The sequence below is a fragment of the Saimiri boliviensis genome, chromosome 17, assembly GCF_048565385.1.
Source record: "Saimiri boliviensis isolate mSaiBol1 chromosome 17, mSaiBol1.pri, whole genome shotgun sequence".
NCBI lineage: Eukaryota > Metazoa > Chordata > Mammalia > Primates > Cebidae > Saimiri > Saimiri boliviensis.
The window spans coordinates 24,126,593-24,144,678 of NC_133465.1; the positions used below are offsets into that span (position 1 = coordinate 24,126,593).

Genomic DNA, 18,086 nt, shown 5'->3' on the forward strand with positions numbered 1-18,086 from the left:
TACGTCAGGAAGGTGGTGGAACTGAATCCCAGCCATGCAACCTGTGTGCTTTACAGTGATGGCAAATCAGCCTGAAGCTGCTTCCTCGTGACAAATGATTACTGTGGAAGCTTCTTATAAGAATTTAACTAGAACCTTTAGGAAAAACACACAGCACAAGCTTGCCGCAAAAGAGAGGCTCAACGAACAGAAACTTGATTTCCAGTGCTCTTGTTGGGAATAAATGGAAGTTACTGTGAACACAAAGGTGCTAGTGTATTTATTCCTACTGGATACCGCTGAGAAGAGGGAAAAAAATCAAGTATCTTGCCCAGGACTTTCTGTGCAGCTCCTGTCTTAGAAGATGTGTTTGGCTGCCTTTTGTGAAAGGCTTTTCCTTCAGTTTATTTACCTATGTGAACAGAATTCAAATTCTTTTAACCATTTCACTGGAGCTCAGTGAGGAGTGCCAACAAGCCAAAAAGGCTAATCCTACCTTGGCAGCCAGATTACACACATCTGAAACTGAACTGAAATGCCACACCCAGAAAAGAATTCGATCTGCGAACTGAATCCTGGCAAGGTTGTGGGCTTCACCAAAGCCAAAGGGTTTGTGATAAGGTGGTTATTAGCCCTATCCCACGAGGGAGCAGAAAAGCAACTCTCTTGAAACCTAGTGCTTTGCACACACCATCAAAAACCTGTTCATTTGCATTTGAAGGAGCATGCAAATAAAACGTTTTGGCTAATACTAATTCTGTCCGTAACTGATGTAAGTTTGGTGTATCATCTAGACCCTTCCACAACAGTTGATTCTAAATATATTTATCAGGAAATTTACACTCTGGAAATAATCCTTGATCTTCCCAAAACTCTCAGGGGATTTTCTTGTTGATTATTTAGCTGAATAAGAGGTCTGGCTCCATGTTCGTTTCTCAGTTTGTAAGGAAGAGGCCCTAACAGTCTATTAGTGATTTATATCAAGGACAAACAAGCTTTCAACACCTAATGCTAACTCCGTATGAAGTATTTGTAAGGATTCAGGATAAAAGTGGATGCTGATATCTTGTCTCTCTTGTAAAGAAAAGAAGGCACTCTACTACTAGGTCTTGCCTCTTTTGTCAGTAACTTACTAAATCGCCCTGGGCAGGTATTTGGGTGTTTCTCCACCTATTTAGAGGACAGGAGGTGATGACTGATGATGCCTACCTAGTCTATTCCAGTCCACACTGGAGTCTGGGTTCCTCATCTTTTAGCTTATCTTTATGGTAGAGCCAGGTTCATGTGCTGTTTATACAGAAAGAATCTCACAACTTGGTTTTGAGACCTGCATCCTAAAACCAAAATAGCTCATGATACAGCCTCTAAGTCATCATTTATTGATTTTAGAGCACCCATCACATGAATGAGGTGCTTTACAATACAGTAAACATCACAACAGAACTCACATAGTTAAATACAATCAACAAATTACAGAACTAAAAAAAAAAAAAAAAAAAAAAACTGGAATGAAGCAACATTATGTCAGATTTCAAAGATGCTGAGAAGTGGCAGTACAAAAAAGGTAATTCCACCAACTGGAGACCAGAGGGGCAAAGATACACAGGCACCACAGCCCAAAGTGGGCAGATTTTTGTAGAGGGTGAGTGAGCATGTAAAATTAAATTTCACAACCGAGAATGAAGGCCGTTAAAGATATGACGACACCCACATGATCACAGTACTAGTGGAATAACCTCACAAACATTACCTTATAATGACAAGGATTTTAAACTCAAGAGGCCAAAAAGCCACCGAGATCATCTATCCCATACGAGCACAGACTGAAATCTATATGCCTCTACAAGAATTTGGAATAAATTTAGGAAATGGCCAACAGTTCTACAATCCGTAAGATCTAGGAAGATGTTGGCACAAGTTCTGGAGGAAAATCCTTTTCCTGAAGCAGAGAAGAATCACTTCACACTGATGGTGAGGTGCTGGTGGAGGAAAAGCCCCCTGGTGCAGTGTCATCTGAGTGTGGCTTTCATATCAAACATAGAGGCATTTAAATTTACATTATCAGATGTACACTGAGAAAGGCACAGATGACATCTCTGACAGAGGAAGGGAAGTTGTAACATCTACGTGGGCCTGTGTTTCAGTGTGGCACAGTCAGGGCACCAGGTGGACAAGCACGCGAAGAGAGACACACTCATTCCTGGCTCTCACTTCCACTCCCCTAGAGCTAGCCCTAAAAAAAAAACCCACATGGTTTTATCAAAACAACTGCATTAAAGTGGCACTTGAAGTTCAAAAATAGTTGTCCCTGAGTTACTAGGTCATTTGCTGCTTGCTGAAGAGTCAAATCCCAAGTTTCACCTCAATAGATTGCTAGCAGAATTACAGCAATAGGAGAGCAAAATTCGAACTCCATTTTGCCACAAGCAACCACCATGTGAACAATTTCTGATTTAAGTGTAAAAAGGGAGGGATCCCATCTCTTAAAAAAATTTTTTTTTAATTAGCCAGGCATGGTAGCACACACCTGTAGTCCTAGCTACTCAGGAGGCTGAGGCAGGAGGATCACTTGAGCCCAGTAGGTCAAAGCTGTAGTTAGCTATGATGGTTCTTACTGCACTCTAGCCTGAGTGACAGAGAGACCCAGTTTAAAAAAAAAAAAAAAAAAAAAAAAAAAAAGTAAAAGGGATTGCATTCCAAGTCCCGTGGGGGTGTGCAGTGCTGATATTTTGGGGCAACAATTTTTACAGAGTCTTTGAAAAACAGACCAAGTCACGAAGTTCTTAAAGAAAACTGGGTTCCAATGAATCAAACAATTTCTGGTCACAACACGTTTACAAGTTTTATAAGGTTTGTATAATGTTTACGGGTTTTTACAATGCTTCAGAGTAGAGAACAGACAGGGATTTAGAAAAAAATCACTCTCTACTGTGACTACATCCTCAACCATTTTATTTCTGCTTAAAAAAGGACATACAGCGTTTGTAGAGGTCTGGGCTATTGGCAGGAGTTCTTTCACTCTTCTGCCAAAGCATTTCCCCAAACCCCACAGAGCAGAGATGCACGAATTCTCACTGATTCTCACAAACACATGTCCCATCTGCTACTGTCTCAAGTTCTAACCCCTCTTAGAAGCCGAAGACTACTTCCCACACACAACCTCACAACAAACATAAAGGAGCCCAGGGCCTGCCTTGAACACTGCACATGTTCATGTTACCATTCGCTGAACCTGTTTTAGAAAACTGTATGATATGAAATATAGTTCAGCTCAAACATTAATCAAATCCAAGTGTACTATGGTTAGTGACAGGATCTATACGTCAAATAGCAAAGCATTTACCCCTGTAATGCTTTTAGATTCACAGAAGAATCTAGATAGAACCAAATACATATACTGCCATGGCCATGTGATTTTCAAGTATTAAGTTTGTTTGCATAAGGAATCAACCTGAGAGTTTTCTAAACCACTTCTCTGGCATTCAGTATTATAGCCTTCATTCAATACAATAAAAGCCAACAACTTGACAATTATTGAAAAAAAAATTATATTTTGGAAGAACTCACTACATAAGGTGACAGAATTCCAAAATCAAATTACATGAAAATATACATCGCAATTTCTTTGTACAATAGGTGAGAAAAATCTGCAGTAGAGAAGAATAGAGGCAAAGGAAGATGAAGGACTAAAGAGAAGGGTATGAGAGTAAATAGCATTTGGAACAGCAAACCCAGAGGGGAAGTAGAAAGCCTGTAGCTGTGCATGCTTCATTTATCCAACCTTAATACTAGGCAACTGAAGGGGGGGAAAAGTCAGATTTGCTATTGTTTGGGGAAATTTCCAGTAAGCTGAATTAAGAACCATCTGTTTTTAGTTCTCAGGGGTAATGACTGGGATCAAGAGCTCGTAACAGCCAATAAATGTTATTGCTATATTCAATCCAAGAGGTGGGTGCAACCAGAATACAAAAAGGACAAAGCACCTAGTGATGACTCCTTCGAAGTCATCATTAAAAATCAAGTAATTGCTCATTAAGTATTTCAGTATTTGAACTAAGTGATTTGAGAACATTCTAGTAGACAGAAGAGATAAAAGCAAAGGGGAGTGTGTCAAAACAAAGAAGATACAAAAGTTTAGTAAGTGAAAAGAGTTTAATGAAGCCTCAATGGTTTAAGGGAAATTAAATGGAAACTTTTAATCCTAATTGCTTTTCATCTGACATGCTTAAAGGAGTCCTTTTAAACTGATAAGAAACAATGAATAGGAAAGAAAACCTGCTAAAATCTTTTAGAATGTACACGATTCTTATTCTACTACAAGAAAGCATTATTTGGTACAAGGTGTATCTGTGGATGTGCATGAACAGTATATATATTATCCGGATCATGTTGTGCTATGTACAGGTCTTTACAATTCTTCCTGAAGGTTAAAACAGTTCATTAGAATTCAAAATGCGTAATCATCTGTGAGTTGGCACTTGTTAGGCTCTTGTCAGCACTGATAACTGGCATGTTTTATTGCGGCCCAGTTCCAGCCAGTGTTTGCCAACTTGTACAACAGAAGTCCAGCAATAGGTGGGTAGAGTGCAGAAAAAACAGTGCCATGTTTCTCAATTGGAGACCTACAACAAAACAAACAACGTTACACAGTCAATTTATGAATACAAATGAATTAACTGTTAGAAGGTTTTATTCATCTTAGATTTCTTTGGCAACAAATCCCTATTTCATTCTGAGCTCGCTTTGAATTTGTCTATTATGGTAGCTCACAAGCCATGTGGGGATATTTAATTTTAGATGTAAATTAATTGACATTAAATACAATTTACAATTTAGTTCCTCAGTCATGCTAATCACATCTCAAGTGCTCAACAGTCACATGTGGCTAGTGACTGCAAGCTCAACAACACAGCTGTATCTTTATTATCACAGAAAGTTCTATTGGACAGCATTAATTTAGATTTTCAATAGTTCAAATGTCATTCAACTTACGTTAAATCTAGACTCCATAAGAGAAGATTTAAAAACCAAGTGGTTTGGAAATTTACAAACATTTGAGGATATTCAGAGAAACAACTTAAGATTGCCACACTTCCCAACCTGCTAAATTCTATCCAACTCACTATGGCTCCCTTCAAACCCATTTTCTCCACAAAGCCTCCCACAAATGACCCTCCTTCCCAATGACAGTTTGTAATTGTTTTGAATCTGTTGTGCTCATATCATCAAATTAGACTAAAAGTCAAGAACACATCTACATCAAAAGCAGTACCATGTCATCCGGTTATTATGTGCCCAAGCAGCATGCTAAGTGCTTTACCAACTCAGTTTCCGAATGCTCGCATCATATGAAGGAGTCTACCCTATAAAGGTGAGACAACTTCACATAGCTAATACATGGCTGAGTTTCCTGTGCAAAGTCAGAAAAACACTAGGTTGAAGTTTTTGTTATTTAAGACAGGGTCCCACTCTGTCATTCATGCTGGAGTGCAGCAGCATGAACACGGCTCACTACAGCCTCCAGCCTCAAGTGATACTCCCACCTCAGCCTCCCAAGTAGCTGGGACCACAGGTGCACACCACCATGCCCAGCTAATTTTTAAATTTTTTTGTAGAAACAGGGTCTCACCACGTCACCCAGGCTGGTCTTGGACTACTGGGCTCAAGCAATGCTGCTGCCTCAGCCTCCCAAAGCACTAGGACTACAGGCACGTGCTGCTGCACCCAGCGGTTAAAGTTTGGAAGTCTCATCTGACTATTAGACTTTTCAGAGTCTTGATTATATTAATACGTGCTTTGAAAGGGGGTAGGTGGGAGTGCCAAGGACAGCGGAAAAGGAAGCACCTATTAGGATTACATCTTTAAATGTTCCAAGGAACTCAGAAACTGAATCTATTGCCATGCACAATTTTGGGCAAAAGAATTCAAACAGAAAATGACTGAGAAATCAAGGGATATAATTTTAAATTCCTCACAGAGAAGCCAAATGTACTTAAGAGTTACGGCAAATTTTAACTCACACGAGACATATTCAAAATTCAGTATGCCTTCTAAAGCCCAACATGAATTTATCAATCTTACAATCACTCAAATGCAACTATACCAAAAGCTCTGTTGCAGGGAGGAAGCAAGCTGTTTAGATCACCTCCCTACAAGATCCTGAGAGGCTGAACCACTGCTAAATGTCTTTCCAAAAGACATGCGTACCAATCAATGTAAATGGCCCCTAGCAAAGCATGCAATGTACCACATAACAAATATATCACCTTCACCAGAGTCAGGTCCTTTCATCTGCACATAGATACGCATATGCACATACATATTTTTTATTAGAAAATCAAAAGCCATACACTGAAACTCAAGAGATGGCCAGGTATAGTGGCTCCTGCCTGTAGTCCCCGCACTTTGGGAGGCCAAGGTAGGAAGATTATTAAGAGGCCAGGAGTTCGAGACCAGCCTGGGCAATGGGAGACCGTTGTCTCTGCAATAAATAATTAGGCAGGCACGGTGGCACGTGCCTTGTAGTCCCAGCTGCTCGAGAGGCAGGAATATAACGTGAACCTAGGAGTTCAAAGCTGCAGTAAGATATGAGTGTACCACTGCATTGAAGCCTGTGTGACTTCGAGAGTGAGACCTTGTCTCAAAAGAAAAGAAAGGAACAGAACGGGTGAAGGCAGAACGCCACCGCAGTCCAACCTAGAAGACAGAGTAAGACTCCTGTCTTTTTTTAAAAAAAAAAAAAAAGAAAAAAGAAAAAACAACACCTAAAATCAGGTGACCAAGCCTTTTAATAGCAAAGATCCAGTTTTAAATAACAGCATTACCTTCTTCAGCAGAGAAAAAAAATCTATCCCTCTTCCCTTTGAATAAAAGTTATACTAAGTTCTAAATAGAGATAAGGCCTCAGTACAGAAAAGGCAGGTTTTATCATTCTTTTCTCTAGAAAGATAAATGTGAATCTTGCACACATAAGGAGATCAAAAGTTAAAAAAAAAGAACGTGAAAACTAATTACCTGCATAATACTTCAAATAATTAGTGCTGACTTGAAACAGTCATTTACATTTTTTTTGCAAGTATTTCTACTTTGTAGAATTTAGGTTTCAACATTAATTGAAATTATAACAATTCCACCTGTCATTTGCCTCAAATTTTCTCAATATTCCTGCTTTTTTAAACTAAAAATCTGGACCTGGTTTACCTCCAAAGAACTTGAATGTCTTGCCAGGCACGGTGGTTCACGCCTGTAATCCCAGCACTTTGGGAGGCTGAGACACGCAGATCACGCAGTCAGGAGTTCGAGACCAGCCTGACTAACATGATGAAACCCTGCCTCTACTAAAAATACAAAAAAAAAAAAAAAAAAAAAAATTAGCCGGGCGTGGTGGTGCACACCTGTAATCCCAGGTACTCAGGAGGCTGAGGCAGGAGAATCAATTGCTTGAACCCGGGAGGTAGAGGTTGCATTGAGCTGAGATCACACCACTGTACTCCAGCCTGGGCAACAGAGTGAGACTGTCTCAAAAAAACAAACAACAAAACTTGAATGTCTGGTTCCATTTATTAATATTTCTAAAACTAGAATCAAGTCCTTAATTTTCCATGTGGCTACCAAATCTAATCTTTTAAAAAGATCTAAAAAAAAAATACAAAACAGACCAGTGTGCTCTCAAATAGAAGCCACTTTTTGATGTTAATGACAAAAATAAAAGTAATTGATCACTCACAGGCAAGTATTTCAATGATCTTCACCACGAGGAAAACAGCTAATATCAAGGAAGTTCTCCCCATTACCCTTCATACAAATGCTTCCAAAAGTTCCAAATCACCCTGCACAGCCACCCAGTGTACTCTTGCCCTGTCACCAATCGGCTGACTTTTCCCAGCAAACTGGGGCAGTGCTGCTCCTCTTCTACCATGGGACTGGTGAGCACTAACACCAACCTCCTTTCCGAGTTCCCTGTGACAATTCACTCTCCTAACTCTCCAGTGTGTTACCACGCCAGTCTCCACTTCTTCCTCCTGTCCCCTCGATGTGCAGTCTCCAGGCTGCTGTCCTTGGCCCTGGTAAGTACCGCTCTCTATGCCAAAAGGATCTGTATCTCTACTCTGGAGACTTGCAATGTCACCAGCAACCCTACTTCTAACCTCTATCCTAACCACCCCAAATAAAGTCAGTCATGCTCTGCTTCCAATCCCGCTGAAGCTCTTTTTTTTTCTTTTCTTTTTTTTCTTTTGGAGACAGAGTCGCCCAGGCTGGAACGCAGTGGTGCAATCTCTGCTTGCTGCAACCTCCGCCTGCCAGGTTCAAGTGATTCTCCTGCCTCAGCGTCCCAAGTGGCTGGGATTACAGGCATGTGCCACCATGTCGGCTAATTTTTTTGGTATTTTTAGTAGAAAGGGGTTTCACCACATCGGTCTCAAACTTCCATCCACCCACCTCAGCCTCCCAAAGTGCAGCTCCCAAACTAATGACTGGTTTAGGTACTTACTGAGGCATTTCCTTCCTGAGCAAATAAAAAAAGATGGTGAAAATAGGAATGATTTTTAGACTGCATGGTGTATCTGCTACTTAAGGGGACCACTTCTGGTTATAATAAGGAGACCTAAAAGCTCATCGAAATTTTTTCTGGAAACTAGAGATATCAAACACGAAAACAGGATAAATGGTGGATAGACGTTGGCTTTACTTCTGACTTGCACCTTTGCATTTGATACATTTAATCACAAAAAAACACAAACCAACCGCTGAAAAATAATGCCCCAAATAGATCAACACCTACTGGCTGATGTGTTGGAAATATGATTTTATGACATAACAGGCACTGTATACCAATGGTGAAAAAGAAGGACTTGTCAATACGTGGTCGAGTCAACAGTTATACACCGGGGAGAAAAAGCACAGGGAATGAGGTTCAACCTTTACCTCACAAAATACACAAAAATCAGTTTCAGTGGACTCAACACAAATATGAAAGGCAAAACAAAACAGATTGTTTGGTGGTTAAAAAAACAGTAGGATTTCTAGCTAAGACATCAAAAGTAAAACCCATAAAAGACTAATCAATTCACCTGCATTAAAATTAAGAACCTCAGGCTAGGCACGGTGGCTCATGCCTACAACGCCAGCACTTTGAAAGGCTGAGGCACAAGAATTGCTTGAACCCAGGAGGTGGAGGGGGCAGTGAGCCGAGATTGCACCACTGTACTCCAGCCTAGGCAACAGAGCAAAACTCTGTCTAAAAAAATTAAAAAAATAGCCGGGCGCGGTGGCTCAAGCCTGTGATCCCAGCACTTTGGGAGGCCGAGGCGGGTGGATCACGAGGTCGAGAGATCGAGACCATCCTGGTCAACATGGTGAAACCCCGTCTCTACTAAAAATAGAAAAACTAGCTGGGCGTGGTGGCGCGTGCCTGTAATCCCAGCTACTTAGGAGGCTGAGGCAGGAGAATTGCCTGAGCCCAGGAGGCGGAGGTTGCGGTGAGCCGAGATCGCACCATTGCACTCCAGCCTGGGTAATAAGAGCAAAACTCCGTCTCAAAAAAAAAAAAAAAAAAAAAAAAATGAAAAAAATAAGAGCCTCAGTTTTTCCAAAGGATACCATAAAGAAAATAAAAGGTCGGCCGGGCGCGGTGGCTCAAGCCTGTAATCCCAGCACTTTGGGAGGCCGAGGCAGGTGGATCACGAGGTCGAGAGATCGAGACCATCCTGGTCAACACGGTGAAACCCCGTCTCTACTAAAAATACAAAAAATTAGCTGGGCATAGTGGCACGTGCCTGTAATCCCAGCTACTCAGGAGGCTGAGGCAGGAGAATTGCCTGAACCCAGGAGGCGGAGGTTGCGGTGAGCCGAGATCACGCCATTGCACTCCAGCCTGGGCAACAAGCGAAACTCCGTCTCAAAAAAAAAAAAAAAGAAAAGAAAAGAAAAGGTCAAGTATACAAATTAACAAACTGAAAAAAATAGTCTTAAAACCTGAACACAAATTTCACAGAAGAAACCTCAATGGCCAAACACGTGAAACAATATGCAATTTTATTGGTAACTAGGGTAATGCATATTAAGCCCACAGTGACCCAACATTTTATAATATCCAGATCAAGATACACACACACACACACACACACACACACACGCAGCTGTGCGTAAGATGGTCTCACTCTGTCATCCAGGTTGCAGTGCAATGATGCAATCTCAGCTCACTGCAGCCTCTGCCTCTCAGGTTCAAGCAGTTCTCCCATCAGCCTCCTGAGTAGCTGGGACTACAGGAGTGCATCACTATGCCTTGGTATTTTTTTTACTTTTTTGAGAGTCTTGCTCTGACCCCAGGCTGAAGTGCAGTGGCCTGATCTTGGCTCACTGCAACCTCCGCCTTCTGGGTTTATGCAATTCTCTTGTCTCAGCCTCTCAAGTAGCTGGGACTACAAGCGTAAACCACCATGCCCAGCTGATTTCTGTATTTTTAGTAGAGATGAGGTTTCACCATGTTGGCCAGGATGGTCTCGATCTCTTGACCTCGTGATCTGCCTGCCTAAGCGTCCCAAAGTGCTGGAACTACAGGCGTGAGCCACTGCACCAGGCTACGCCTTGGTAATTTTTATATTTTTTGGCAGAGACAGGGTTTCAACCATTTGGACCAGGCTGGTCTCAAACTCCTGAACTCAAGTGATCTGCCCGTCTCAGCTTCCCAGAATGCTGGGATTACAGGCATGAGCTACCATGCCAGGCCAGACTGATAATCATTCAGATGTATGATAATCTCAAATGTTATTGAATATAGGAAGTAAAGAGAATTTTTTTTTTTTTTTTTAAAGACAGAGTCCTGGTCTGTCGCCCAAGCTGGAGTGCAGTGGCGTGATCTCGGCTCACTGCAACCTCCACCTCCTGGGTTCAAGCGATTTTCCGGCCTCAGCCTACCAAGTAGCTGGGATTACAAGCACCCACCATCGTGCCTGGCTAATTTTTGTATTTTTTAGTAGAGACAGGTTTTCACCATGTTGGCTATGCTGGTCTCGAACTCCTGACCTCAGGTAATCCACCCACCTTGGCCTCCCAGAGTACTGGGATTACAGGCATGAGCCACTGAATTGGGCCAGGAATCTTTTTTTTTTTTCCTTTTGAGACTGAGTCTCGCTCTGTCTCCCAGGCTGGAGTACAGTGGCGTGATCTTAGCTCACTCCCAGGTTCAAGCGACTCTCCTGCCTCAGCATCCCAAGTAACTGGGACAACAGGCGCGCACCACCATGCCCAACTAATTTTTTATATTTATAGTAGGGATGGGGTTTCACCACATTGGCCAGGCTGGTCTCGAACTCCTGAACTCATGATCCGCCCACCTCAGCCTCCCAAAGTGCTAGGATTACAGGCATGAGCCACCGCGCCTGGCTGCAAAGGGAATCTTTATCTTTGCCAATAGGACTACAAAAAGAAGGAACACTTTACAGTTTAGCATTATCTAGTCAAAACGACGAGCATGTGCCCTTAATTAAATAATTTCACCCCTAAGTATATACCCTAGAGAACCTCTTATAGTACACACGAATCAGGAAACAAGGACAGCCACCCTCTATGATAGAAAAAGAAAAAAATACCCGTACAGCAATTCAGAAAATCACTGCAATGAGAATAAAGAGTAGAGAGGTACTTTACCTAATGAAATAGTACAGACAAAGTATACCTATTTGCAACAATACAGATCAATTTGAAGAATGCTGAGCAATAAAGGTAACAGAAGAATACATCCATTATCATTCCACATAGAAACAGTTCAAAATCATGCAATACATTGTTTCAAAATGCAAATTTGGTAAAATTATGAAGAAAAGCAATAGTAAACCCAGAATGAGGAAGAGGAGAAAGGGACAGAAGAAAGCAGTGGAGGGTGGGGGCATAAGATAACGGTAATGCTCGTTTTCTTAAAATAGGTAGAGTCCACATAGGATGTACCATGAATTGTCACGCTTTACACACTATAGTTCAGTTTCTCCCTCAACCCCCACAAATCAAGAGGTCTTGTACTGCATCATTTAATTATCACAAGCAGGTCTTAGGAATCATCTGGCATCTTGTTTCTGCAGCTTCACAACTCTTAGACTTTATTCACCAACCTGCGGGGCTATTCCTTTTTCAGAGACATAGACACTAAATAAACATGTTCTGATACCCTTGTTTTTAACTATTGCAGCCTGCTGAATCTAAGTAGCTAAATCTGAAACAGCTCAGTGTTGTATCCTTTGGTGCTCTACACCTTTGGAGAAACTTCTATAGTAACAAACTATAGAAATGATCCCTGAAAGTATAGTCTTCATTTCAGTTTCCATCAGCTCAATATTTATTTTTTTAAAAGAGACAAAATAGCCCACATACGAGCAATTATTCTGTATTATTGCCTCTTCTGTTTTTTTTTTTTGAGATGGAGTTTCGCTCTTGTTACCCAGGCTGGAGTGCAATGGCACGATCTCAGCTCACCGCAACCTCGGCCCTGTGAGTTCAGGCAATTCTCCTGCCTCAGCCTCCTGAGTAGCTGGGATTACAGGCACGCGCCACCATGCCCAGCTAATTTTTTGTATTTTTAATAGAGACAAGGTTTCACCATGTTGACCAGGATGGTCTCGATCTCTCGACCTCATGATCCACCCGCCTCGGCCTCCCAAAGTGCTGGGATTACAGGCGTGAGCCACCATGCCCGGCCCTATTATTTCCTCTTCTAAGGTGGATGGGCACCTTCCATCTCTGACTCCTTTCTAGACCTAAGATAAAACTGTGGACACATGTTACATAGCAAAAGGGATGTTTTTACTACTGGCCCTGTCTCTAAAGACCAAGGAGATAGAAGACTAACTTTCAGGGAACAGGTAGATTGATTCATGGTCTTGCCTATACCCTACATAATACAGTATATGAACATGTAAGAAACATTAGTGCCCAGAAGTGATCAGGATGGTAGATCAAAAAGTCAAACAGGCCGGGTGTGGTGGCTGACGCCCGTAATCCCAACATTTTGGGAGGCCAAGGTGGGCAGATCACCTGAGGGTGGTTGGGAGTTTGAGACCAGCCTGACCAACATGGAGAAACCCCGTCTCTACTAAAACATGTAAAATTAACCAGCCTTGGTGACACATGCCTGTAGTCCCTGATACTCAGGAGGCTGAGGCAGGAGAATCACTTGAACCTGGGAGGTGGAGGCTGCAGTGAGCTGAGATAGCGCCATTGCACTCCAGCCTGAGGAATAAGAGTGAAACTCCATCTCAGAAAAAAAAAAAAAGAAAAAAAAAAAAGTCAAACAAAGAAACTAAATGGAAATAAGAACCTTAACATTAGAAACTTTGCCATCAGTGAAAAGAACAGAGCACCAGCATACTAAACATATGAATGCAGAGTATCTAGTGAAAAACAGCTGGGTGTCTTTGGAGAAAAAGCGAACAGATTACACAGTAGTTTTGAGAACAAGCAGACTACTGGAAATGCAAATCGGGAAGCAAGGATAGCCATTAAACATGAAGTCAATGAAAAAAATATAATTCATATACCCAAATCACACAATTTCCAAAAACTAATATGATACTTACAAAAAACCAAAAGTACGATGTTTGAAAAGACTTACCCTGAAATAAGTGAAGTTATTAGCTGCTAAATAAATGTCACTCAAAAGCAGTCTCTTGGCTTTTTCTTACACAGCGGGCAACTTTTCTTTTAAACTCTCCATTTCTATCTTCCCTCCATTCTTTCTGTAATTAAAAAAGCAGTATCAAATGATTTCATGCAAACTCCTCTTTATAATCTCAAATATTTAATTTGGAATGTAATCCCTTGGTCATTTGTAGACTTCAAAAATGTTGTAGAGTTGATAAGGTAGAAAACAGACATACTTTTGGAAGACATTGTCAGGATACACAGGCAGAAATCTCCTATGCAAATTACCTCTATACTAAAAGTTATCTTTAAAAACGGTCACAAAAGAACATTTACAGTTTTGTATTACACTGAAAAATAAATCTAAAAATATACAAATAAGACTTTCAGGCCAGGTGCAGTGGCTCAGGCCTGTAATCCCACCACTTTGGGAGGCCAAGGTGGGTGGATCATGAGGTCAGGAGTTTGAGACGGGCCTGATGAACATGGTGAGATTAAAAGTACCCAGATTAGTCGGGCATAGTGGCGCACACTTGTAATCCCAGCTACTCAGGAGGCTGAGGCAGGAGAATTGCTTAAACCAGGGAGGTGAAGAGTGCGGTGAGCTGAGATTGCACCACAGCGAGACTGTCTCAAAAACAAAACAAAACAAAAAAATATTCAGTTGGTAATCTGAAGGATTATCTGAAAGACTGCCAACTCTCCCTGTTGGAAAAAAACAGAAAATAAACATAAAAGTGGCTGCAACATAAAGTAGATAGGTGGGATGCATCATACTGAGATTTAAAAAACATATGACAATTATCACTGTCACTGCCAGGTATGTGAAAATGGAAAAGAACGGGGTAGGGGGGAGAGAGGGGGGAAGAGGGAAAGGGGAGGAGGGAGAGAGAGCAAGAGAGAGAAGAAGAGCTGGGGGAGAGGGGAAACAGCAGGAAAAGGATCTATTAAACGGAAGTCTAAAGAAGCTAAAATTTGGAAATGGCAACTCTGAGACAAGCCTGAATCAAAAGTGGGGCTGAGGCCAGGAGCAGTGGCTCCTGTCTGTAATTCTAGCACTTTGGGAAGCCGAGGTGGGACCTCAGGATCACCTGAGGTCAGCAATTTGAGACCAGCCTGGCCAACATGGTTAATCACCATCTCTACAAAAGGATACAGAAATTAGATGGATATGGGGGCACACACCTGTAGTCCCAGCTACTTGGGAAGCTGAGCCAGGAGAATCCCTTCAATCTGACAGGCAGAAGTTGCAGTGAGCCAATATTGTGCCACTGCACTCCAGCCTGGGCAACAGAGCAAGACTCCATCTCTCAAAAAACAAAGTGGGGCGGGGGGGGGCAGTGAACTGAAATTAGAAATTAATTGAAAGTCTGCACACTCAGCAGTGGCTCACTCCTATAATCCCAGGACTTTGGGAGGCCGAGGCAGGTGGATCATGAGGTCAGGAGATCAAGGTCAACTGACAAACATGATGAAACCCTGTCTCTACTAAAACTACTAAAATTTGCTGGGCGGGGTGGCACGTGCCTGTAGTTCCAGCTACTTGGAAGGCTGAGGCTGGAGAATAGCTAGAAACCGGGAGGCGTTGCAAGGCCTAGATCAAGCCACTGCTCTCCAGCCTGAGCGAGAAAGTGAGACTCTGTTGTGGGGAGCGGAGGGGAGGGGGAAAGAAAATCTGTATACTCAACATTTTCCTCCAACTATATCCGAAATTTTAATACTTTCCTGAAATAATAATAATATATAAACTTTATATAAATATACTGAAGAATACTATAATTAGAACTGCTAGGCTGGGAGCAGTGACTCACACCTGTAATCCCAGCACTTTGGGAGGCCAAGGCAGGTAGGTCATCTGAGGTCAGGAGTTCAAGACCCAGCCTAGCTGACATGGTGAAGCCCTGTACCTACTAAAAACACAAAAAATTAGCCAGCCATGGTGGTGCACACCTGTAATCCCTGTTAGGAGACTGAGGCAGGAAAATCGCTTGAACTCAGAAGGCAGAGGTTGCAGTGAGCCAGGATCGTGCTACTGGATTCCAACCTGAGCAACAGAGCAAGACTCCATCTCCAAACAAAAACAAACAAAAACAAAAAACTGCTAGTGCAGGTATTGGTGTCAAAAGCAATTACTCATTCACTTTGTAACTGAAATGATACCTCTTCCTCCAACCCTTACCCTAACCTTCAGTTTAGTATCTGCTTTGTCATCCACATAACCATATAGCTTTGAGAGACATCAATACCATAAACACACTCTTCCCAGACTCTTTTTTTTTTTTTTTTTTTTTTTTTGTATTTTATGAGATAAGGTCTCACTCTGTTGCCTGGGCTGAAGTGCAGTGGTGATCGTAGCTCACTGGAGGCTCGAACTCCTGGGGCCTGCAATCAATCCTCCCACCTCAGCCTCTGGAATACCTACGACTGCACAGTACCACACACAGCTTACTTTGTATTTTTTGTAGATGGGGTTTCATCATGCTGCCCAGGCTAGTCTGGAACTCCTAGCCTCAAGTAGCTCACCGGCCTTGGCCTCCCAAAGTGCTGAGATTACAGACATGAGCCACCGTGCCCAGCCTCAAAATAATTTAAAAGGAAAATTTCCCAGGACTGATAGTCTTTAAACTTAAAGGGTATACATCGAGTACAGAGATGGCAAAGGAAAGAGTTCCCGCAACTTTGTGAAATTTCTGAGGACCAACAATAATGCAAAGAATCTAAAGATAACAAGGGAAAAAAAAAAAGGAAACAAGAACAAGTCATCTAAAGATAGAAAAGAATCAGCCTAGCATCAATTTTCGCATCAGCAAGAATAAATGGTAAAATACAAGTTCTATGTAAATTTGATTTTATCCCTATAATATTAGAAACAAAGTATCAATCAAGTATAAGGGAAGAATAAAAGCACCTTAAATCATGAACAGACTCAGGATTTAACTGTCACTTACCCTAAGACATTGCTCTAGATCAGGCATCCCCAAACTTTTTACACAGGGGGCCAGTTCACTGTCCCTCAGACTGTTGGAGGGCCGTCACATACTGTGCTCCTCTCACTGCTGACCACCAATCAAAGAGGTGACCCTTCCTTAAGTGCGGGGGATGGGGGGAGGGGGGTGGGGGTGGGGGTGGGGAGGGGGTGGGGGTGGGATGGATAAATGGCCTCAGGGGGCTGAATGCGGCCCTTGAGCCGTAGTTTGGGGAAGCCTGCTCTAGATGGAGGAAATCAACCAAGAAGAAATGGGATCCACAAAACAAAAGATTCGATTGAGAAGAACAGTGAATCGGAAATCCCAGTAAGGCAGCTAAGCAGCAGGCTGAGAAAGTCGGAGCCAAAGAATTTAGGGACCCAAGAGAGAGATGGCTAAGAGAAATGGGAGTTTCCTGGAATAGGTACTACTGACTGGGAGGCCAGAAAAACAAAACTATGAAAATATGATCAAAGGTGTAGTATTCGACAGGAAAAAGCAAGTAAGAATGGTAAACTGGGCTGGTGCGATGGCTCAAGCCTGTAATCCCAGCACTTTGGGAAGCTGAGGCAGGTGGATCACCTGAGTTCAGGAGTTCAAGACCAGCCTGGCCAACATGGCAAAAACCCTGTCTCTACTAAAAACACAAAAATTAGCTAGGTAGGGTGGCATGCGCCTGTAATCCCAGCTACTAGGGACGCTGAGGCATGAGAATCACTTGTACCCAGGAGGTGGAGGTGGAGGTTGCAGTGAGCAGAGATTGTGCTACTACACTCCAGCCTCAGTGACAGAACGAGACTCTGTGTCAAAAAAAAAAAAAAAAAATGGTAAGCTGTTATTTAAGTCATGGTTTTTGGTTTGTTTTTTGTTTTTGTTTTTGTTTTTGTTTTTGTTTTTTGAGACAGAGTTTCGCTCTTGTTACCCAGGCTGGAGTGCAATGGCACAATCTCAGCTCACCGCAACCTCCGCCTCCTGGGTTCAGGCAATTCTCCTGCCTCAGCCTCCTGAGTAGCTGGGATTACAGGCACGCACCACCATGCCCAGCTAATTTTTTGTATTTTTAGTAGAGACGGGGTTTCACCATGTTGACCAGGATGGTCTCGATCTCTTGACCTCGTCATCCACCCGCCTCGGCCTCCCAAAGTGCTGGGATTACAGGCTTGAGCCACCGCGCCCGGCCGGTTTTTGGTTTTTATATGAGAAAACTAAGTCAGAAGGAAGAATCAGTGGGTTTCAAGAAAAAAAAAAAAAGGAATAGATTTTGCACAATTTGTGGTGCTTGGACTAGAACTCATGTTTGCATATTTCAACTTTATATTAAGGCCTATTTCTACACTCAGAGAAATGTTTGGCATCAAGAGAATGACTTTATTTTGGCAGTACATTTGGCTTTTTTAGGATTCAGCTATTTTGAAGGGTTAATAAATAATTTTTGTATATTTATGGTTTTGATTATTGGCTATTAATTTACTCTTCTTTAAGATAAAAGGAGGCCGGGCGCGGTGGCTC

At 42.2% G+C, this 18,086-nt stretch overlaps 1 protein-coding gene and 1 pseudogene across 3 annotated transcripts in view; both read right to left on the reverse strand.

The window, feature by feature from the left end:
- Positions 1 to 1,335: 1,335 nt before the first annotated feature.
- The window catches only part of UBE2G1 (ubiquitin conjugating enzyme E2 G1), a 103,058-nt gene continuing 86,307 nt past the window's right edge, over positions 1,336 to 18,086 (reverse strand). For 2 of the 3 annotated variants that reach the window (XM_074388377.1, XM_074388378.1), the window contains exons 6-7: positions 13,583 to 13,706; positions 3,511 to 4,601 (exon numbers count right to left, since the gene is read on the reverse strand). In XM_074388377.1, the coding sequence (XP_074244478.1) occupies positions 13,620 to 13,706 (87 nt within the window). In that variant the 3' untranslated portion in view covers positions 3,511 to 4,601; positions 13,583 to 13,619. Of the gene's footprint in view, positions 4,602 to 13,582; positions 13,707 to 18,086 lie in introns of all 3 variants that reach the window. The other variant, XM_039476665.2, reaches the window with a different exon arrangement.
- Positions 12,187 to 12,284, reverse strand: LOC120366926 (small nucleolar RNA U3; annotated as a pseudogene).